The sequence below is a fragment of the Tauraco erythrolophus genome, chromosome 6 (genome assembly GCF_009769465.1).
Source record: "Tauraco erythrolophus isolate bTauEry1 chromosome 6, bTauEry1.pri, whole genome shotgun sequence".
NCBI classification, from domain to species: domain Eukaryota; kingdom Metazoa; phylum Chordata; class Aves; order Musophagiformes; family Musophagidae; genus Tauraco; species Tauraco erythrolophus.
Window position 1 is genome coordinate 55,434,199 of NC_141470.1, and position 23,866 is coordinate 55,458,064.

The 23,866-nt window shown below is 39.5% G+C and overlaps 1 protein-coding gene across 1 annotated transcript in view; it reads left to right on the forward strand.

Annotated features, from left to right (window-relative positions):
- Positions 1 to 23,866, forward strand: part of SLC24A4 (solute carrier family 24 member 4) — a 93,446-nt gene that overhangs the window by 51,501 nt on the left and 18,079 nt on the right. The window contains exons 3-11 of the mRNA XM_086613624.1: positions 5,746 to 5,822; positions 7,000 to 7,074; positions 9,139 to 9,223; positions 13,428 to 13,531; positions 14,263 to 14,337; positions 15,324 to 15,349; positions 16,049 to 16,102; positions 17,175 to 17,317; positions 22,096 to 22,265. Coding sequence (XP_086469750.1) covers positions 5,746 to 5,822; positions 7,000 to 7,074; positions 9,139 to 9,223; positions 13,428 to 13,531; positions 14,263 to 14,337; positions 15,324 to 15,349; positions 16,049 to 16,102; positions 17,175 to 17,317; positions 22,096 to 22,265 — 809 coding nt within the window. The remainder of the gene's footprint in view (positions 1 to 5,745; positions 5,823 to 6,999; positions 7,075 to 9,138; positions 9,224 to 13,427; positions 13,532 to 14,262; positions 14,338 to 15,323; positions 15,350 to 16,048; positions 16,103 to 17,174; positions 17,318 to 22,095; positions 22,266 to 23,866) is intronic.

A 23,866-nucleotide genomic window follows, 5' to 3' on the forward strand; every position in this document is an offset into this window, starting at 1 on the left:
AGACGCTCATTTCTGCACACAGTGAGGAGTTTGTTTGCTGTCACTGAGGCACAAATACATGTGCATGAATGCAACACCAGGACTTAGGAAGATGAGGCTCTGCAATGTGAAAAGGGAATTGCACATAAGCAGAAATGCACTAAGCACAGAGGTGCCTAAAGCTGCTTGCAGTGCTTATACAAATGACACAAATTTGGAATATTCAGGCTGGCTTGTGAATATGATTATAGAGGAGGTAAAAGTGGAAGTGTGTAATTTTGTCTTCCGTCTGTCCTTCTTCCTCTTATATCTCTGCCCTGGGTGAATCCAATGATCAACAACCTCTGGAGGCCAGGGCAAAGGGGAAGGTATCGCAATCCATAGATGTAACACGTCCTGAAGGGACAAGGAACAGGGCAGAGGAACAACATGCGGGCGTTAAAAGGAGAAGTGGGCTTCTGTGTACATTATTTGCCTAACCCCCTTCCTGCAAAGGCAGAGTGGAACTGATTCCGTGCGTCCTTTCAAACAGCTACCGCTCCCTTCTCCCTGTGAGGAGAAATTAAAGAGTTGTAACAGGCTTGAATGCTTAGCGGGTATTAAGAGTTGGCACGTTTGTTGCCTCTGTGAGTAAATCAACTGTTGATAAGGTGAAGAAATCACATGTCGAGGCAGGTTATAAAACCACAGATCCACGTGGTTGTTGAGATGCTCTGTCAGGCTTAGGAGATTTTGAAATTTAACTTCCTTGGCAGACTGCCTGTCACAGTATGGATAGGGCATATGGGAACAATGCTTTGATGGTACACAGAAGTAATCTGGTAACTGCCGAAGTCCAGGCAGGTGTCACTGGCATGCCTGGGTTACCCTGGCTGCTGCATACCAGATCTTCACTCCAGAGCCATGCAGACAGCTTAAGCTGTGCAGCTGCTCTTATATTCTGTTCTGAGGCATGCTATTTGCATGCCTTGTGTAGCTCTTTAGTCTCAAACAGCTCAGCCAGAGCTTTTTATCAAAGGTGAATCATCCATTCTGTCATGGCATAATCAAGCATTTTTTGTTTCCATCACTCAGAGAAAAAGGTGGTGGTGTCCCCTGCAAGTTGTGGCTGGATAAGCTGCTTTTGTTTCCCCACTCATTTCATGACTGGGGAGAGGGAACAAGCTGCGGAATGATGACAGTTCCAATATAGACTTGGCTTTCTTGGTGCCCTCCCTTCCCCCTTGATAAATCTGTGCTTAATAAGATGAGCTGCAGGAGCCATGGATTTGCAACAGTACCAGCAGGATAAATATTTCTGTATTTCTAGCTGATTTTAAGATGATTGGTGTATGTTCCCCTCCTTTTTTTGACAAGGGTTAGTCCCATTAGATGTACTGCTCTTCATTTCATCTCCTTCTCCCATCTGTTCTGTCTCTTTTCAGTAGAAACCGAGATGTAGCTCCCACTCAGGCTGCCAGATAGCTCTGTCTCCCATACATGAGAAAATATCTCTGTGTGAAGTAAAGCGGTGCCCTGCTGTGCCCGCACATGAGATTGTACCATGAGGGCAGGCAGTGCTCTCTCAAACTCTGTGACAACGTCATATCCTCTGTGTCAGCTCATATAGGTGAGGGAATGCCACTGCTCCCCGTCAGTTAAGTGATGTTGATTCCCAGGCCTAACTAGGAGTCAAGGGAATCCAAACAGCCTTTTCCTGAGCAACCAGGTTATCATAGCAGTAGGTAAAAAACCCCAAATTTTTGTTTGAAACATTAAAACTGCAATACAGCAAGTAAATAAAGAACAATGCATGTAGATAAGACAAACCTATGAATACCTGGATAATAAAGCCATAAAGACTGCAAATGCTTATACTGAAAAACTCCAAGCTACCTTGGAACTCACTGGCAGGTGGCCATTTCAGTAAGGAAGAAATCTTCCTTACCAAGCTCCAGAGCCTTGCTTCATGTTCCTGCTTCTAAAGAAGATTTTGTAGTGTCTGTATGTGAGAGCAATTGCATGCCATGAGTTCTTTGTAGAGAGGAGCATTATCTTTGAGAAAAGCTGTCTTCACGTTAGTTCATTTAAGATTACCTCTGTGAGGGAAGCAGTTATTTATTGCAAGTAGTTATTTATTACAAATACTACATCACCAGAATATATATGAAGCCAGATGGTTTGCAGTGAAGCTGGTTTGCTTTTGTTTGGTGATCAGATGCCTGGGCTCGTTTCTATCTTCTAGCTCTTGCTTTTGATATCTTCCGGTCTTCTGATTTCCTATTTAGTATTAACTTCGAATAAGTCAAGTTACATTAGAAAGATTGCAGAGATAGTGATTTTTATTCATGCTTCTTGAAACTTCAATTTATACTGACTTAACAATTTTCAGTGTTAGTATGTGAAATATTTTGCCGTCAACTGAATGCGATTACCAGGTGGGTAATAGCTTCTCAGCTGACAGATTCATTTTGCCAAGTCATGGTACAGGGGCATATTCCCTCTGCTAAACAGTGGCAGTAAGGCAGTGGTGCTCCTGGCACAAACATCTGTGATGGGAGCTGCACACCTTTGCATCAGATTATGTGACAGGGTGTACCCCATGTGCAGGGTCATGTTATCATTGCTAGAGACTCAGGCCAGGGCTCTCGCCTCTGCTGTCCTTGTGGATTGCTGGAATGTGTGTATTCTTACAGCCGCGGCTTGAATGGAGGAGACGGAGGACAAATGGGGGATGCGATAAGAAAAGTAATGTACATGTCCTGCATACGCCCACCTGGGCATGGTGTTTAGCCAGTGAGGCAAGAGCAACCATATTATGTAAGATGTTAGCAGCTGTAGCTCTGGGTCTTTTCTCCCAAAGAGGTCTCCTTAATGCTTTTTTAGTTATTAATCATTTTAGTTAATATTAATTGTTAATGGGCAGAATTTATTTAAAACCACGTGTTTGGGTGCTGATTATTTTTTCACCATACTTTATTTCCTATGGTAGGGAATAACTCCTCTGAGAAATTTTGCATTTGACGGCTACTGTAGCTGACAAGAAGTTCTTAAATATCATAGTATTCCAATAATATTCCAATAGGATATTCCAGCCTAATTACTACATGCAGAGAACAATGTTACTGTATTTTACTGTATTACATATTACTGTGTTACTGTCTATATCAGTATATTGCTACGGGGAACCCGATTGGCTGCTACATGTATATAAGGTTCTGTTGGCATCTTTAAAGGTTTATCTGCAGATAAAAGCATTGCGGATTGCTGCATCTTGATCAATAGTTTGTGGATTATCCTGTACTGTCTTCCAGTAATAGATTAAGAATGTCAACTCTAAAAACAGTGTCTCAAAACTAAAATGCAGCCAGTTTTCTCCCAGTTTATGTATATTTCCGCTATCCTTTTCCTCATTTGAGGGTAACAGTGGTGAAAGCCAAACAGAAAGGAAAATGTTTTATTGGCATATTTTGGCTTTAGAAGTACTTGAATTCGTTTGGCTCAATAGGCAAATGTCTTTTATTTATGGTGTGGTTTGCATTTGCATAGTAATGCTGTTTCCCCAGACTGTCTCATAAGGTCACAAATATCTTTACAGTGCAAATCATGGCCTGACCCTTGAAGACTGTTGAGTTCTGTAGCAACTCTGACTCACTTTCTTGAAGCCACTCTTGCTAAACGCTAGTGTGATGATGGTCTTTAGGCACTGAAGTACTCAGTACCCTTGAACGGTGTTCCATAATTCAATGAGTGATTGGGTATTATTGTGCTGATGCATTTGTATCTTTATATCCACTATTGTTTTCATTTTTCCTGGTGATTACAGAAGGAGGACCAGGAACAGAACATTTACCTAGGAGTAGGAAATCACACTGAGGAGTACCTAAGCGAAATTTAGTATAGATTTATATAGTTTTTGTTGTCTGAGATTTAAAAGAAAAGATGCAGCTATATCTCAGTAAAGCTCTATTTAACGTATCAAGTGCCGATACTAGTTCCAGTCAGAATACAACAGTAAGAACAGCCTTATTAGGCTTACTGAAAAGCCTAATGAGAATCAGTACAGGAATTGCAGTCAGTCATTTTTGATGAACTTTTATTTTTTGCTAAATATTTTATAGACCGTTAGTAGTTTTAAACAAAACTATAGTGGCTTTCAAATATTAGGTTGGAGAATTTAGAGAGATTTCATAAAATAGTAACTTTGACTTTTGGAAAGAAGATATGATTTGTGTACATAAAGTTTTAAACACTGCCTGCTGCCAGTGTATTAATTCAAAAATAATACATTTATGGTAGTGGGCACTAAGGAAAAAGCAGAGCTATGGAATCTTCAGCTTTGCATGGAGACACTGTTCAAGTCTTTGTCAAGCTAGACATATGCAACATATGTAGGTGTGTGTAGTACAGGTGAGAAGAGGCATTTTTGAATTTATATAAAACTCAAAGACTGAGGAGATGAGAAGTCATTCAGGTCTTTGAAGCTAGACTATCCTCTCGTGGCAGCTGGCATTTTCAAGTATGCTTGGTGATTAGAGGTAACTTAAGATACTATAAAAAATGTAATCTTCAACGAGTTACAGTGTAACATTTCCTGAAAATAAGGCTAGTTTAGAATGTTTGAAGTTTAGTAGCTAAAAACATCGACTGTACCTCAAATTCTTGGCTTCTATGTTCATGGTTATTGTTTGCAGAATTATATTGAGAAAACATGCCATTGAAATTGAAAATGGAACAGCATAAATATCATATATTGTGTTCTTAAGCATTTCTTTAAACTGGCAGAGTTGACTATGGGGAACATGATCATATATTCCATCTGTTTCCTTCCCTGGGTTTCAGTGTATTATGGTAAGTTCATAAGAACTTTCTGGAGCTTATCTTGTTGTCAACCTACATCTACAACTCCTTGCAGAAAGGAACATCTATTTCTGAAAAATAATTTAATTACTTCAATGCATTTAGATTCCAGTGGCTGAACTAATCTTTACCCTTAAACTTCCCAGACTCCTGTCTGAGGTACTGTAGATCTCTATCTCTGCCTGTCTTGTCAGTCTGGATGTTTTTTATCTCATATTTCTTCAAGCCTTTGGCTTAGTTTCTGTCTTTATCTCCACTGTCTGGAATCTTTTTTTCACTCTGTTGCCTTTGTGTGGAACATAGATCCTTCAACTGAGCTCCACACAACTTCACTGTCACTCAGAAATAATCCCAAAACTCATGTCTTTGCACATTCCTGTTGTCCACCTACCATTTGTTTCATTCTGTCCTTCCCCATATTTAGATTGTAGACATTCTGGAGAAAGCACTTGGAATCACTTTCTTTGTGAAACAATTTGCAAGACTGTGGAGCCCTATAGAAGTTTGTAGTTAAGAACCTGGTGGAAGGTTGCAACCATTGCATAATTTTTCGGGCAAGTCACCGTTAAAGCCAGGAATACGATTTCAGGATGAATTTTTGTGCCTGTGCCTACCACTTTAGAGTTATGTTTAGAGGACATGCAGAGGAGATGATAGCAAAAATAAGGCATTCAGAATGTGAAACACTTAGTACAGTGGAGGTTAGTTTAAGTCACTGGAATGATGATAATTAATAACACGTAAGTATCAGTTCTCTGTTTTTTCTACAGAGCAGAAAAAGAGGTTCTGAGGTGGCAAACTATAATGTAATAAATTGGAAAATACACTCATATTTAGTTATATATTTCTACAGATGCATCCTTATTTTTCAGTCTTCAGTTTATAGATGCTGTAATTTTTTTTTAAAAATGTGTATTTCTCTTTCAGCCATTAATGAATTTCCTGAAGATATATTTACAAATAAAGAACGACAGCAAGGAGGAGTTCTGCTTCATATCATTGCCGTAAGTTTTCATCTACTGTGCTGAATTTTTGCTTTCTTCGTCTTGTAAAACATTAATCATTAGTTAGTGGACTTAGTAAATAGAGCTCTGTATATATCAACGTATTTCTGATACTTTGATTTCAGTATTTCTAATATGTCTCTATGGGTACAAATGCTCAAAAGGTAACATCTTAGAGACATGGTTTAGTGGTGGACTTGGTAGGGTTAGGTTAACAATTTGACTCGGTAATCTTAAGAGTCTTTGCCAACCTAAATGATTCTGTGATTTATTTAAGAAAATGATGCAAATCTGAATCTGCAGTGCCTATGTCTTCACCCTCTTGGAGGTAAAATCCCGGCCACATGGATCACAGACTTGTATTTGTATTTCATCTTACATGAACAGGGTTTGGGATTCCTTTGTTGATGACATCAAGCACGATGTGGAAGATTCTTGATTTTCTTTCTTTCCTGTTGTGCCTCTGTGCAAAACATGCAATTGTAATTAAAAAAACACCAACCCTGAAGAAATACAGAAAATGTCATGTGAAGTTTTATGTTTTACTGTAGAAAAAAACAAAACAAGTAAGGCCTGTGGGCTCCAGTTTTTCATTTCCAGCTCAGGCAAAATAAAGTAAAAGGAGTTGTGTTTGATGGACAGCAGCAGGATTAGGCTCGCTGCATGAGCACAGCGCATAAAGCCGTATAAGACAGTGGGAGAATCACATGTATGCAGGGAACCAGAATAATTCCTGAGAAGTTTGGTGCAGTGAGCCATGGTCAGGGTCTGCTTGTTTCCAGGTGTGATTATTTCTTGAGTATTATTAATCAACATGGTGTTACTTTCTATTTAATTACTTGGTGTGAAAATCTAAAATACAGATGATGACTCTGTAACTTTAAGCCTTAGCCATTCCTTTCTTTTAGAAAAAACCTGTTGTGGCAGACTGTTCCGTCAAACTGTGGTACCTTTCATGTTCTAGGATCTGGCAAACATTCTTGTTCTAAACGTAATCTTACATTCAAGAATATGTTTTTATGACATAAAGTGATCAGCAGAGGGATTTTTATTTGGGGTGGGATAAAAAATGAAGCTATATATTTCTACTAGTCTGAATAAATATAGCATTGCCTTCTTTCCTTTTTTCATGTACAGGAAAAATTTGAAGTACTTCCTGAATTTATTTTCTTTACAGGCTCTTTATATGTTCTATGCTTTGGCTATAGTATGTGATGACTTCTTTGTTCCATCCTTAGAGAAAATTTGTGAGGTATGTTGAAGAACTTTATTCCTCTTTTGCAAATTTAGATATCATAGAATCAAATCTTTTGTGCCATCGTTGTTTGGAGTTCATTCCTGTCAACTTTTTGTCCTTGGGCCTTTTCAAATGATTTGAGCTTCCCATCAGAAAATGAACCGGTGTTTTGGGCACGTTTGTCCCCCAGGCCACACTCAAGGATTAAAAATGAAAGATTTAATGAGATCAAATGGCAAACCCACTCTTAAATATCTGAAGCATGCAGCTAGGATGGATATGACATAAGAATGTGTTGGTTTTATTATTGTACTCCTAGTTTTAAAAGTCACTTGTGAAAAGAAATGAAATTGCACATAGACAAATTAATGGGTTTGCTGTGCAAATTTTATTGCACATCTACCACTGTATCAGCAAGGAGAAAGCAAGTATATGCAGTCCTAGCATAAAGTGGAGAAGAGGGAGAAAAGGGAGAATGCATGAGAAAAGTATGTACTTTGGTTTGATATGGAATAAGAATGCATATTTTATATGCAAAAAACAGTAAATAAATGTAATTCTTGTATATAATTTTTGAGAAGACTTTGCCAAATTATGTTTAGAATTCTAATTGAGTGAATGATTGGGACAGGGTAGAATTTATACTTGGTATTTAAATGTTGTGTTACGTAAGACTTTGGTGAACTACTACAAAATTAATACAAAATACAAAACCAGATTTTAGTTCCTTTTTGAGGGCAAAATGAATCTCATCTCCTTTGCTTTTTAACAAAAATGTGTGTGACCATTTGCTGAAAAACTCTTGTAGCTAGTTTAAAAATCTGTTTTGCTATGGATATATATACAAAATTCCTATTAGTGTTACTCAGACCTATGTACTTACACTTACCAATAGAAGAACAAATAGAAGAATAAGAGAGGCAATCAATAATAGTAAAATACCCAATGCAGATCTTTTATTTCCCTTTTCAGATGTTCTGTCCTCATCATGCACTTTATACACCGTATAAGTTGTATCAGTTGGGTCATACCGATTAAGTTGTCACTGATTCTTTGTAAAATCTTTTTATCTTGTCTCATGTTCTGCTGAACACTAAAACAGCTAAGAATAATTCAGATAGCACACTTACATTTGAACTACTGCAACAATATGACTGGTAATAGATCAAATGGTACAGTAAGGGCAGTTGTTTATGTTTTGTCAAGTTCTGTAGAATGCCATTTTCATCAGCTCAAAATGTTGCACACTGTCTGAAAAATATAGGATTTCTGTAGTGGTCCTTTTGTCACTAACCACTTTTCTATCCTTGGAAGAAAAATAAGTTACTGAAGATGAGTCTAGAGACTCTCAAAAAGGAAAAAGCTCCTCCATAAAACCTTCCTTATAATTCAAGGGAAAGAGCTTCAGACAGAACTAAATTGATGCAGCCCACTTGTGGAGCTACACGTTTCTGCTGGTCTGAGATCTTGAAGTTATCTATACCCTATTAGAGCTTAAGAGAGACATGGTCATAAAAAGAGATGTATCTACAATACACAGGCCTCTCTGTGTCTAATTGTACTAATTTTGTCTGTGTCAGCAGACTCACTTTTGATTAACGCAGTTGTAAAGCGAAGCCAGAATCAGGCCTACTGTTTGTAAGATTTATTCACAGAGATTATATTTTTTTCTTACAGATTTTTTATTTTCAAATTTTAGAAGCCCCAAGAATTGCCCTTAATTCTTGAATGATTGTGTTTAGGGTTCCAAAAGTAAATTAATGAGAAAAATTTTAAATGTTTACAATCTTTTTGAATCTGCAGAGATGCTTCTCTCTAATCAGCTGCATGTAAGCCACAATTGACTATTCAGTTACATATAGGTAGGTAATTTTATCTGACATTTCATTTAGCTACAGTATAAACATTTTACTTGCCCAGTCTATTTGCCTTATCAAAAGACAGCGTCTAATTTTGTATCATAGTGACTGTTCGTCCTTTAACAGCACTGTGACCAGAAAATGAAGAGCTTCTGTCTCTGCAACTGTAGAACTGTGCAATGTAAATGCAGTGCTGAAATTATCAATGCTTTTCTTCCAGAAACTGCATTTGAGTGAAGATGTTGCTGGAGCCACATTCATGGCAGCAGGGAGCTCCACTCCAGAACTGTTTGCATCTGTCATAGGTATAGAGCCCACACACTAGCTTTTATGAGGTCTGCTGTTAAAAACTCAGCAGCAGATCAAGCAGAGCTGTCCAAAAGTGATACTATTCTTCTGTCAATTTATAATCAGCAATTGCAGCTGTCAGCTAGTCTGTGGTTCATGGTATAATTAACTACTCAAAATATCTCATGAAACTGTGAATCTCCTCTCAAAACACAGAGAGGAATGGCTGATTCTGAACATAGGAAGTGAAAGAGATTTACTGCAGTCCCCTGAGAGAGAATTTGAGATATTTGATGACTTTTTTGGCTTCTTTCTTCACAAATAAAGGGATTTAGTTTTAGCAAGGAAGTAGGAGAACCAGGAACATGGGAAAAGAACAAATTAATATATGGATAAGTCAGATCTGTTAAAGGCAGAAGGGCATGATGTACATTACTATTTGAAGTAATCTCTGAAATACTAGAGATTATTGGTATAGAGAGGAGGTCTAAATGTCAAAAGCAGTACCTAATTAAGAGAAGGAAGGACATAGGATTACACTGATAGAGAAAGGGGAAAGCAACAAATTTCATAGAATCATAGAATAGTTTGGCTTGGAAGGGACCTTTAAAGGTCATCTAGTCCAATTCCCCCTGCAATGAGCAGGGCCATCTTCAACTAGATCAAGTTGCTCAGAGCACCATCCAACCTAACCTTGAATGCCTCCAAGGATGAGGCATCTACCATCTCTCCGGGCAATCTGTGCAGTGTTTCAGCATCCTCGTAAAAAATCTTTTCCTTATATCTAGTCTGAATCTACTCTTTTAGTTTAAACCCATTAGCCCTTGTCCTATCACAACGGATCCTGCTAAAAAGTTTGTCCCTTCAAATATTGAAAGGCCTCAATAAGGTCTTGCTGGAGCCATCTCTTTTCCAGGCTGAACAACCCCGGCTCTCTCAGCCTTTCCTCATAGGAGAGGTGTTCCATCCCTCTGATCATTTTTATGGCCTTCCTCTGGACCCTCTCCAACAGGTCCGTGTCTTTCTTGTACTGAGGACCCCAGAGCTGGACGCAGTACTGCAGGTGGGGTCTCATAAGAGCAGAGTAGAGGGGCAGAATCACCTCCCTCAACCTGCTGGCCGTGCTTCTTTGGATGCAGCCCAGGATATAGTTGGCTTTCTGGGCCATGAGTGCATGTTGCTAGCTCATGTCCAGCTTTTCATCCACCAGTACCCCCAAGTCCTTCTCCTCAGAGCTGCTCTCAATCCCTTCATCCCCAGCCTCTATTGATACTGGGAGCTTCCCGAGCCCAGGTACAGGACCTTGCACCTGGCCTTGTTGAACCTCATGAGGTTCACATTGGCCCACTTCTCGAGCTTTTCCAGGTCCCTCTGGATGGCATCCCATCCCTGAGGTATGTCAGCTGTAGCACTCAGCTTGATGTCATCTGCAAGCTTGCTGAGGGTGCACTTGCTCCCACTATGTCATTGATGAGGATACTAAACAGTACTTGTCCTAATATGGACCCCTGAGGGACATCGCTCATCACTGATCTCCATCTGGACATTGAGCTGTTGACCACTACCCTCTGGACGCGACCATCCCACCAATTCCTCATCCACTAAACAATCCACCCATCAAATCCATATCTCTCCAATTTAGAGAGAAGGATGTTGTGGGGAACCATGTTAAAGGCCTTACAGAAGTCCAACTAGATGACATCCATAGCTCTTCCATTGTTCACTGATGTAGTCACTCTGTCATAGAAGGCCACTAGATTGGTCAGGCAAGGCTTGCCCTTGAGAAAGCCATGCTATCTAAAATCACCTCCCTGTCCTCTGTGTGCCTCAGCATAGCTTTTGGGAGGATCTGTTCCATGATCTTCCCAGGCACAGAGGTGAGGCTGACAAATGGGTAGTTCCCAGGGTCCTCCTTTCTACTCTTTTTAAAAATGAGCGCAGTGTTTCCTTTTTTCCAGTCAGCAGGGACTTCACCTGACTGCCATGACTTTTGAAATATCACAGAGAGTGGCTTGGCAGCTTCATCAGCCAATTCCCTCAGGACTCTGGGATTTATCTTATCAGGTCCCATAGACTTATATATGTTCAGGTTCCTCAGATGGTCACGAACTTGATCTTCTCTTACAGTAGGAGGGACTTTTCTCCCCCAATCCCTGTCTCGAGGTCCACTCACTCAAGAGGTATGGAAAGGGAGGTTGCCAGTGGATACTGAGGCAAAAAAGTTGTTTAGTACCTCAGCCTTCTCCTTATCCATTGTTACCAGTTTGCCAGTCTTGCTGATCAGGGAGGGTACACTTTCTTTGACCTTCCTTTTCTGGCAGACATACCTGTAGAAGCCCTTATTATTATTCTTTGTGTCCCTTGCTAAGTTCAGCTCCAGTGATACCTTGGCCTTCCTGACCCCATCCCTACACAACTGGGCAATGTCCCTATACTCTTCCCAGAGAACCTGTTCCTGCTTCCACTACCTTTACATTTCCTTCTTGCCCTTTAGTTTGACCAGCAGGTCTTGACTCAGCCATGCCAGTCTCTTGCCTTCCTCTCCTCATTTCTTACACCTGGGGATTGAGAGCTCTTATGGTCTATGGAAAGTGTCCTTAAAGATCTGTAAGCTCTGTTGTGCTCCCTTCTCCCTGAGAGCAGTTTCCCAGAGGGTCGTATTGACTAATTCCTTGAACAGCTGGAATTTTCAGTTCAGGGTCCTGACTTTATTTTTGCCTGACCCATTTTCCTCAGGAGTGTGAACTTCATGACTGCATGATCACTGCAGCCCGGGCTGCCTCCAGTCTTGACATTATTGATTAGCTCACTTGCCTTGGTGACCAACAGTATCACATCCTCTCTGGTAGGGCTGTCTATTACCTGGCATAAGAAGTTATCCTCAATGCACTCCAGGAGTCTCCTGAATTGCCTACAGCTTGCTGTGATACTTTTCCAGCAGATGTTGAGTGGTTGAAGCCCCCCAGCAGGATGAGACTCTGCAAGCGCGATGCCTCCTGTAGCTGGAGTAAGAAGGCTTTGTCAGTAGGCTCCTTTGGGCAGCCTGTAGTAGTCACCAACCACGAGGTTCCCTTTGTTGCCTCGGTATCCAATTCTTACCCATAAGCTTTCAGCCTACTTGTGGGTATTCTTCAGACAGCTCTTCACAATCTATCAATTTCTTGATGCAAAGGGCAACCCCTCTGCCCCTCTTTCCTTGCCTGTCTCTTCTGAATAGCCTGTAGCCATTGATAGCTGCACTCCAGGCATGAGATTTATCCCACCAAGTTCCAGTAATGGCAAGTAGGTCATAGCTTTCTAGCAGCATGGTGGCTTAAATTTGATAAATCTGTCTTTAGTAAAGCCTTAGTAGGCTTTCTGCTGCTATCCTGACTGACATTTTTACAGACTTTAGGGAAATACAGTCTTAAAAAAATGCACTATAACCTCACGTCCAGCTTATTAAAAAGTGGAGAAGTGTAAGCCTTTAAGGCTCCCTTCAGCGAAAGATTTAAAATACAAGTAGATACAGCTCTGTAGTGCGTTCACATTATCTTTGGTTCTGTCTCAGGCTGAAGATTACATTAGATAATCCCTGGAGGTCCACTCCAGCCATTAATTCTTGTCATTCTGATACAGTTATGTTACAGATGAATATCTAAGGCATAGGTGGGATCAGTACTAAGGGAAATCTGAAAGTCGGTACTAGAACAGGTTAAGTCTGAATCCTGATTGTCTGAGTCAAAAGGCACACATTACTGCACTCAAAGTGGCTACGAGTTTTTTGAGGGAAGAAGCTCTTACTCCTATGAGCCATTGCAAGGAAGAACACTGTAAATACTAAATATCTGGGGAGAAAGGTTTCTGTGCTTTATTATACTGTTTTAAATAAATTCCCTGCTCCCGATGTGACTGGAGATGTTTTATACTCGTTTGAATGGATTACTGCACCACTAACAACCAAGCTGTGAAGTACAGGACTTACTGTTGAACTAACTAGCTAAGAAATAATTTGCTTTTAATAAAAATATATATGTAGAGATGTTAAGCCAAAAATGGGGAGCTGCTAGCTAGACTGAAAGCACAAAATATTCCGCAGAGAAGAGAGTGTTTATTATAAAACATGTTTTGGTTAAACTTTCAAACCATCTCTTGTTCTCAGGTAGTACATGTTCTAAGTAATTGCCTGTGACCTAAAAAGAAATGACAGAGGTAATAATACATGTTTTGCTCCCTCTGCAGGTGTATTTATCACTCACGGAGATGTAGGAGTAGGGACCATTGTCGGTTCAGCAGTTTTCAACATCCTCTGTATTGTTGGTGTCTGTGGATTGTTTGCAGGACAGGTTAGTAAGATACTTATCTTTATGGAGTTCAATTGCTTAGAATTTAGGGGTTTCCACGAACAAATATTTAAAAAAAAAAAGGATTAAGTCAAAATGAAAAATGAGCTGATATTGTGAAAAACGTCAAACGTTGGAAAGAATTTACAAATGCTTTACAAATAGCAAATGTTTCCAAAAAGTTCAGCTGTAGCTTCAGCACTCTGAACGTGTAACATACAGAGGAAACTGGTTCATCTTCATACAATACTGTGTTCACAGTCAATGGATCAGTGACATCTGCTAATCCTTCCTGGAACTGATGATGATCAAAGAATCTAGAACACAAGCGTGAGATTTGCTCCATCTACTCACTAGATGGTTAGACTGTGTGTCATTATTTTTTCAGGTATTAACTCTGATATATCTACGCATATAATGAAGTGGGAACCGGTGATTTGCTGCAGTACAATGAATTGTACCTTACAGTTGAAATTATGACCAATTAAAATATCATTAGTAAGAAATGTATTTCATTAATGGAAGCTTCTATGTGATTTTTATTACTAGTGGTTATTATAGATCCACTGTCTAACAGACTGATAGGTCTTCCTGTTAGCATAAAACTGTGATTGGTTGCAGAATTGTTGCTAATAATAACTCTGCTCACACATCTGAGTGAGTGCAAGATAGAGGCCTTTGTTTTGTCTTCAAAATCGCATATTATTGTTGGCTGAAGGTGTGATGTTTTTCAGGTGGTTTCTCTCACCCAGTGGGCTGTGTTCCGGGACTCTGTGTACTACACCATATCTGTGGTCATACTTATTGTTGTAAGTAGTTCTCTTACCAATTAATGTATTTCATTGCTTGAATTTTTGGAGGACCAGCCTGCTAACCATTGATATACACTGGTAAACAGTTATTTTCCTAGCTAGTTCTAGTGATATCTGGAAGCGAGGGCTCAGCTCCGTAATATGGTCCAAATATGAAAATTTCATACAGCCCCACAGAGTATGTGTCTATCGTGTTCATCACTGTCGATTCATTTTGTACCTACAGTCTGTGAAGTTCTGCAGGCTAGCAGGCCACTGTTACACAGTGCTGTTAGTACTGTCTTCTGACCTAGGGGTCTGCTTGTTGGGGAGATGAAAAATTTTGATCTGCACCTCTATTTTAAATAGAGAAGGTGGCTGTTTCTTCTATGCAGTAATTTTATTTTACAGATCTTAGAGCACAGGTGAGATACGACTGTGTTCATCTACAGCAGTGTAGTGGTTCCTGAATGTACGCGTTTACTGTGTCTGGTGGCAAGGAGGGGAGGAATCCACTTAGTTTGTTTTGTAATAAATATGGAACACTACTTGACCATTCAGTTACAGGAGTTACATAGGGTGGAGTAAAATGTGTATAGCCACCTGGCCTAAGAGCAGAAGTAAAATGGCTGCCTTCTCTGCTAAAACTAGTCTGTCTGTTAAAAGGACTCAGAGCTTGCTCTCTTCAGAATACATGACTTTGCTGTCACTTACGCAGCACAGCGTGTGGGTACATCTGTGAATATGTGTTTTTCGTATGCTCACACTGGTTTACTAAATAGTATTTATAATCTTTGAGAGGAATCCAAACCTTGTTCACAAGATTTGTGCTTTGTCAGGGGCATGATCCGTACAATGAAAATTCTGATTAGAAAGGGTCAAAACTTGAGTAGCTTCTGGCTAGATATGACTGATATTTATTAGATAAATTTGACTGTTTGTCAAGATAGATCAGAGAAGTGGTCAATTTATGTATTTTGTTGTGTTTTTTTTCCTTCTTCTAGTTCATATATGATGAGAAAATAGAATGGTAAGTTCTGTAAATTATTCCCTACAGTCTCATATTTGCCATGAGACTTACCAGTAAAAAGAGATGCAGTGTAATTATCTTTCATTCATACATGCTGGAAGTATGAGCTGGATTTGACACCTAGGAAATCCTGCATACTTTCTTTGGTTATATTTTTTATGATGATCAAGGAAACTAAAAAAAATTTGAGAACCTGGAAACATTAACAAAGTAAACAGGCTATATGTGAGGCTGAAGACTCACATGTGCAGAGAGGGTACCCAGAGTTCTGCTGCTCTGATTCTGGCTGTTAACATTTATGAGGGTACTCGGTGTCTCAAAGGATAGTCGAAGGTGAGATCCTAGTGGAAGATCATAAGCATCTTCTAGAAGAGTCCTTTCAGAGTGTCTGACCTGTGCTTCAGCACTGAAATGACAAAAGGCCTTGGCATTATGATCCTCAGAGAGTAGCTATGGTTTCAGTCTGCATGGCACATTTCTGAAATATATGCATAACATTTTATTTGCATGTTTACTGGAACTTGAGAGTCTGCTTGTCCTCCTATTCTGCCCAGACATCGTCTAATCTTAATGACGTGAATCCTGTGTACACAAATGTGACTTATACTAGGTGTTGAATGCATACTCCTACATAAAACTTGTAAAGCATACAGCTGTTTGAATGACCTTTTAACCCTTTTTTTTTTTTGTCTCTTTGAGGTGGGAAAGCCTTGTACTCATCATTATGTATTCATTCTACATACTTATCATGAAGTAAGTGCTTTTCCTCTCCATATGCTCTTTCAGTGTTAATTGACTGTCATTCTTTTGGTGTGGTTTTGTCCTTGGCCTTCCTGCTCTGGACAATACAGCCAGTCATGTTTCAGTGTAAGATCTCTTGCTTTTTCATGCTTAAATCAGTTTCACTCTGGAGTTGTGCTCAGTCAACAGCAAATATTTTCATGCATCCTTTTTGTAGTGCACTGAGTAAAGTAGCTTTCAGAAATACTTGAGAGAAAATGTCATTTTCACAAAGATATATGATAAAGTCCACTGGGTACTCTGGATTGTAAGCACACAGCATTTCAGCTATTGCACATATTTTGTAACCTCTGGAGAACAAGGTTGAGGAATATTATTGAGATTGCTAAGCATGTGTCTAAGACTTTGGACCGTCTCATATCAGATTCTATACTGACATCCTTCTTCTGTAGTGTCACTGCCTCTGACAGGAGAGTCAGAGGTCTGACTGTTGCTACAACGGTCTGTGAGTCCACTCTTCTGCTCCAAGTTGCTTAGACTTAGCCTTTGGTGCCCTCCCCTCACAAATCACCCTTTTTGGAAGTTTAGCCTCCCTTTTATCCTACACCAGGTCTTAGCAGAGTTCATTGACAGTTCTGGTAGATCCCACTCTACTGCTAAAATAGATGCATTCTTTCTTTAGAATACTATGGCCATCAGTCCCAGAAATGCTCAAGCACTTGCCCTGGGGAATACAGTACTTGAGAGAAACAGTGAGGTGAATTGCAAGCTGATGTGGGTGAAAAGAAGCCATCGTATAGTGAATGTCCTGGCTCCAAACCTCAAATCTCCAGTGTTTTGCCATCACTAAATCTGCTCTAGTGTCTTTTTGTAGTTTGCTGTATCTCATAAGAGATAGGGGCAGCCCTTGCTTTTCTATAATGCTGCCACTGGATTGGATAGTCCTTTCTCTTAACTTCCTATTGTCAGAGAACGTATATCTAGGCTTTACTGCTTGCCTGCATAAGCTGGTCTCAGACACTTAAAAGTTCCATGAGGAAATGCAACAATCCACCCTTTTCAGACCTTTCCTTTGCACTTTCAGGTACAATATGAGGATGCAAAATTTCTTCACCCTTAAAAGCAAGAATGTTGCAGATGGTGACACTGTCAACAATGAGCTGGAAGATGGTAATAAATATTATGCCTCTAGTTGTGATGACCCATCCATTCCATTACTATGGAAAGGTAAGGCTGAGCAGACAGGACTTCAAAAAAAGAGTAGTTCACAGGATATCCTTTTTATTTCTTTAACGCGGATCAAAACAGTGTTACTATTTGTTCATAAGCAAGAATTCTTATTGGGTTAACTTGACAACTCAGCAGTCATACTGCCAGATTACAAAAACCCAAACAAAATATTTTTTTTTATGTTTTGAAAACAAGCTGCTTTGCCCATAGGCAGGTTTGCTCCCTTTTTATCTCCTTTTCAGTGATGAGCTATAACACTGTGAAAGAAATATTTTTTTTTTGCCAGGAAGAAGGTAATTTTCACTTCAAAAATTAGTTTGGAACTAGAAGCTGAGACTTGGGTGTTCAAGAAAAGGACAAGGGCAGATCAGTGGGCAAGAGGGGTTATGTGTTGAGTTCAGATCCTCCGAAGACTGGCTTTCACATGCCTAAATAGCTCGGCGTACATTGCCAAGCACTTATGTAAAATTGAGAAATGCAGATTCTTTGCTGTCTGTGTCTTTGTCATAAAGGGGAAGAAGATGATACCCAGCTTCTGGTACTGAAGGTAAGCAAACATACCTGGGTATTTTTGGCTTTTTTGAAAGCCTGTTTTTGTCATTGTCTTACCCTCTTCTATTCCCTCTTTTTTCTGTAGAGCAAAATCATTCCTACCATCAAAGCACAAACCATATAGTTTAGTGAGCTTAACAAGTGTGGTCTCCTTGCTTTGTTCTTTGCAAACACTTCCTATTCTAGGAGACTGAGCTCAGCAACAATGTAGGTAGCATTTGGAAAGGTCCTCATGTAATAACAAATAGTGGCAAAATGAGTTTAGAGCAGACTTGGAGAGTTCCACTCTTCTGCTTTCAGTATTTAGACTGGGATCTCTTCAAGGTAGGTACTGTCACTTACTACAGGTTTGTGCAATGACAGCACACTGATACTCTGGCCTCAGATATGATGTTTAGGCAATATAGAGATTTAAGATTATTTCTCATAAGACATTGTAGCATGATTAAAGGAGGATGTCTTTGAAATACTTTGATCTCATTTTACAATGAACTTTTGTGAACATTGACTATGATAGAGTGAAGTCTGACACTGGGATGGGGAGCTACATACATACAAGTTTCAGAGGTTACGTCCTAGGGCAGTTATTACTCACATATTCAAGTGGGGACATAGGAAAAGGGTAATCCAGTGAAAGAACACAGATATTAGTGGCTTTTATTTCTGAGGCATTTGTTGGGTTCTGATGTCATCTCCCTGCATGCTCTCCTCTCTAGCCACTGTGTAGTATAAAGGGAAGATAGCAGAGTGCTTGCCTGTCTGCCTATTTCCTTTGCAGGAAATGTGAAGATTATTTAATGCTTGTGAAGAACATGCAGAACTTTTAGGAAAAGGAGCAAGAAAGCTAATAAAAACCTGGACTCATGAGAATGATATCTCTACCAGCAGCTGTCCACAGCAGATTTCCTCTCTTATTTCCTTCAAAGATGCACTGAGACTGCAGTTTCAGTCAGATCCCCTTTGCCTTCTCCAGCACCTGTTTCACAAATACATGCTGCACTGGAGGGACCATTGTTCAAAGTGTGAGACTGTAGGTATTATCACCAGCAAACTTAGCTGGGATGAGAGAGGACACGAAGAAGAGATTAAGGAGGTGACAGAGTTTGGAGTGAGCAGTGGGAGAGGAGAATGGCAGTGTTAGCCAAGCTACTTTGTAGATGGGTGCTTTATGTGTCAAGAAACTGTCCTAGAAAACCATCACATGGCTGCCTGCTGCATCTCCCTCCTTTTGAGTCAAAATATGCTATGACCTTTCAGTGACTCGCTGTTAGTTGACACTTGTCTGGCTTCACAAGCTGAGCTGCACCTTCCCCAGCAGCAGCTTTCAGAAACAGGAGCACTGCTAGTAGCAGGGAGAGAACTAGAGCTGGCCTCTGCCTTTACTCAAACCAATGGTTAGCAAGTTTCAGGTTTTACCAGAAAACCTCCCTTGGCTTCACCAAGATGTAGGTTTAACCTTAATCTGATTTTCCACAAGAGGAAAGTCTGATTACTTCCCAAATCATTTGCTTTGGGTGAGGAACTTTCTTCCAACCAAGGATGGTTAGTCTGTTGCACGAGGTGCAGATAAAAGGGGAGTTCACAGCTCTCTTTTATGCTTGTAAGTTTTATTACTTTCAAGAGCTTCCAATGGTACAACATGAAAGCTTCCATTACTCAAGTTTCAGGGAGAAAAAAGAGAACTTTTCACCATAAAATAAATTCAATTTCAAGTACAAGTTCTACACACGCAGGTAAAGGTGAAATATTTGTACTTTGTGAATAATGCTATTTTAAAAGTACAGATATGTGGCTCAGTGCTCTTGGCTTTTATTAAGTTGACCCACCACCAGGTGGCACAGTTCAATTCCTGCCTAAAACCAGAAACTCTTGAAAAGTGAGTTTCTGAGGGCCTGATCAGGAGTCAACTAAGTCAGCAAGAAGCTTTCTGTTGATTTTGACAGGGTTGTTGGTGATGACCCTTTGTGGTGAGCAGGAAGTTTAGGTAGTTTCATAAAAGGAAAAGCCATTCTCAGAAGATATTTTTTAAGGAATATCACAAAGGAGAAGCGAAAAAGGCTTTTCTCTGTCTCACACTTGTGAAAACCACTTCTGCAATTTTTAGGTGGAGCTTGTTTGTACCATATAGGCCCGAGGCATGTATGTTTATGGGCATAGGGATTGAGACTGGAGAGCTGTTAGGAAAATATGAGTAATGTGTTAACAGTAAATCAAAACAGCTTCAGTTAGTTATATAATTTATAGTGATGTATTCTACACCAGTACTGAGTTTTTTATCATAGTATTTCATTAAAGCTGAGTATGTTTGGTCACTGTTTTCTTAGTGCTCTAAGAAGCAGTTCCAGAGTAACTGCAGTGCTTTCATGTTTTCCTGACACTGTAAGATAAAGAAGCACTTTGAAGACATCACTGGAGAAACTCACTTGAGAGCAGTTAATCTGATGAGACTATTAGAAAAGATATCTGGCCTTTTTGACTTACCAGGATTGCTGTCAGACATTTCTTTTTCTTTGTCTAACTAAAGCAAATACTAAGGTACTGTGGTTGAGTCCTCTTCTGTGAGGACTGTTTCCTATGAAGCTTGTCTGGCTACATATTCCTTCAGAGAAAAGCTGCTGTGCTCTAACTGTAGGAGTCATTGGAATGGATGTGCTCCTTATTTGCGTCATCAGCTGCAGTGCTCAGCAAGGTTAATCTGTTTTAGATGTTGGGGTGGAGGGAGGATAATAGCTCCTTTATGGTTACCAAATGCAAAATTACTACTAGTCCTGTTCTCCATTGGAGATATTAAGCCAGAAGACAAGACTACATAGTGGATTCTTTATGAAACCGAAAATCTCTTTAGATGCTTCAGGTGACTCCAGTGTACTCATTGAAAACTCATTTTAGTGAAACAAAACAAGATACTCAAATGCTAAATGGTAAAAGATATAGCTGTTTGCTGGTGATTTACAGGCTTGCTAGGTTTTTTCTTGTTGAATGATAATGGAAAGATATATTTCTTCGATTTCAAATATGTTAGAATATGCTTGAGACAGCAAAGCCTCTATTGCATGATGTGGTTTACATGCATACGTGGGTCCAATCTTCTTCCTGAAAAACAAAAATATTTCAACACTGAAACAATGCAAAAAAAATAACATTATAGATTTCTGTGTGTTTAGAACAAGTCCATTTTAATTACTTTGTTTGAGTTGAATGTTTTCTTAGATTTCCTTTGCTTGCTGACTGGAACTGTGTACTAATATGTATCTTTCACTTCTACCTCCTAAATTCTCTTCCTCATCTTAATGTAAGTAACTTAATGCAAAAGGGGAGTGGGAGGGTGAAGCCAAGCTAAGCAAAGCAGAAAACAAGCAGCAAAGAATTTTGTTGGGTTTTTTTTACATACATTTTATTACATGTAGTAATTAATATTTATTACAGTCATATGCATATTTCCTGCCCTGCTTTCTAACACCACATGGGTATGTCTCCTGTCTGCTGAGCCTTGCTTTTCTTGCTATGTGTAGTCTGTAGCATTTGTGAGAATATTGGTTTGTTGTTGAGCTCTGAAAGTCCTTGCCTTTACTTGTGTTGATTCCTGATATAATTTTGTCCCTCCGTCTATGTTCTTAACACGGTAGAACAAAACTCTTAACCTTAGTATAAGTTCCTTTATATTAACAAAGGCTTACTTATAACATATGTTTGTTCTTGCCAATTGTTGTTTTACACTGTTTCAAATCTTGTCATGTTAGAGATATTGATAATATTCTGTGAAGGTCAGGCAAAGATTTCCAAAAGGAGTGAGTACAATATTAGGGACCTCTTGATGTGCAGCACCTTGATCCAATGGGATAGCTTTGGAGGTTTGAGGAGCACTGTCTACACTGCCACAGTGCAAGTGCTTTTAGAGAAGGCTTACAAAACCATAGTGGGACATAAGCAAAGAAAACTGGTATGACAGCGTGAATGGCTGGGTAAAAACTGCTTCCACTCATCTGAGAGTGGGTTGGTGGCCACCTTAGCGGAGTGAAATCCCCTTTCAGCTGTGATCTAAACGAAGTGCACAACTGATAAGCAGATTCACCAGGCTGCAGAAATATTATAGGAAAGTCACTTGTAAATTCGAGCATTCAAATGAATATTAGCCCCTCCTGATCCTGAAAAGAATGACTCCTGGTGATGGGAAGCATGGTATGATCAGTTCCACAACTAACTCTGTCTATTGTGATCATTAGTGAAGGGGATGCAGCAGTATGGCAAAAACAGTGTTGTGATGGTGGATGAGATCATCTGCTCCAGTCCCCCCAAATACCGATTCCCTGAAGCTGGGTTACGGATTATGATTACAAATAAATTTGGACCACGCACCAGAATGCGGATGGCAAGCCGACTCATCATTAATGAGGTAAGTTCATTAAGAAAACAATAAATGATTATGAAGCAGAGGTTGCCAAAGAGCCGTGCTCATAGTGATTCTAGAATTCAGATTCTCCCAGATTCTCTGGGCTAGAACTATGTCTTTCTCTAGCAGCTATGTCACTGCAGATTTGAAGATGGATTCACAATTGGAGATGCTGCCTGTCTTAATGGGAGGGCAGTCACCAAAGAGGGACTTCCTTATCTCCCTGACACTGATAACAAAAGATACTTGTTTCAGTGTGTGTGTGCTTGCGCATATGTATGTGTGCACATCTGGATTTTATCTGCAGCAGAAGAATTGGTTTTGATCATTACAAAAGTGGTCAGGCTAAGAAGAGGTGATGGACAGGCCAACCAAAAATCTGTAAGAGCTGCTCTTATGATAGCAGCACATCAGCATCACATCAGGTATTTGCCTACCTCTTTAGTTTCAGTGTAGTCCTCCGTTCAAAATGAAAATGGACTAAAATATTTTCATAAGGGGAATTTATGCTGGACATTTTCATTTAACTCCTACTTCATATATTGTCACCACCATACATTGTTTTTTTCATATCCTGCAGCTGATGTGACAGGATTAGCCAAGTGATGCTGTTCTGAGCTTGTATGTACTTGGGGTGAAATCTTTGGCCTGCCAGCCTTGGCTTCTGTGAAGGTAGAAGTTTATCTTTTGCTCCCTACAACGTCAGTTATGAGAGGTTTTTACTCTGGCAAATGAATTAATTTCAATGGTTTAGGAAATACAAGCTTCAGCAAGTTCCTAGAATTTGAACAACATAACACAGTTCATCTATCTACCCAGCATTGTGAATACCACAATGAAAGAACTCAACACTAATATATTTGTAGCAAAAGTCCAGTCTGACAGTAAAACAGTGAAATGTTTATTAGAAAGTCAGCTTGGTGGCATATGGTCAAGGTCAGATGGGGCACACAGGAGCAATTGACTCTCTAAAAGTTCTGCTTTGAAGGCAATTCACTGATCAGAAAAAATTTCTTAATGAGTATGTGCGGAGAGATGATACTTGCTAGTTCAACATCTGCAAAAAATATTCTCTAAACCAGAGCAATTTGAATCTATGTTCTTATGTATTCTCAGTGCCAAAGTTTTCTAAAGTATTCAGATACAAATTTTGCCTATTTTTAATTACAGTGTGTTAATACTAGTTTCAGATTTTTTTTTGCATATTGTGCAAGTTATTTATTATTTATTTTTGAAGGCATTTCAAAGCACTTTTTAGGAAGTTGCAGCAGTTTGTCGTGAAGAAGAGAACACTTTTCGACCTTTCATTATCTCATCTAACAAACTAAAAATATTTCTTTGAAAGTAGAAAATTACTGTTACATCTCACATTCTCCAGTGTGTTAATGGCCATATACACTGACATTTAAAACCTATCTCTGTAATTGTTGTGCTGTGTATTGAAACTGTAGCAGTCTTATACATATCTGCAGGGGCAATTTTGAGCTTCATGAAAGTATGTACTTGGACAAGGACAACAGGAGTTAGAGAAGGAGAGAGAAGAGTTGGACTAGAGTAGGGAGAGATGCTGAGTAGTGAGTCATTTATAAGTCAGCTCTAATAGT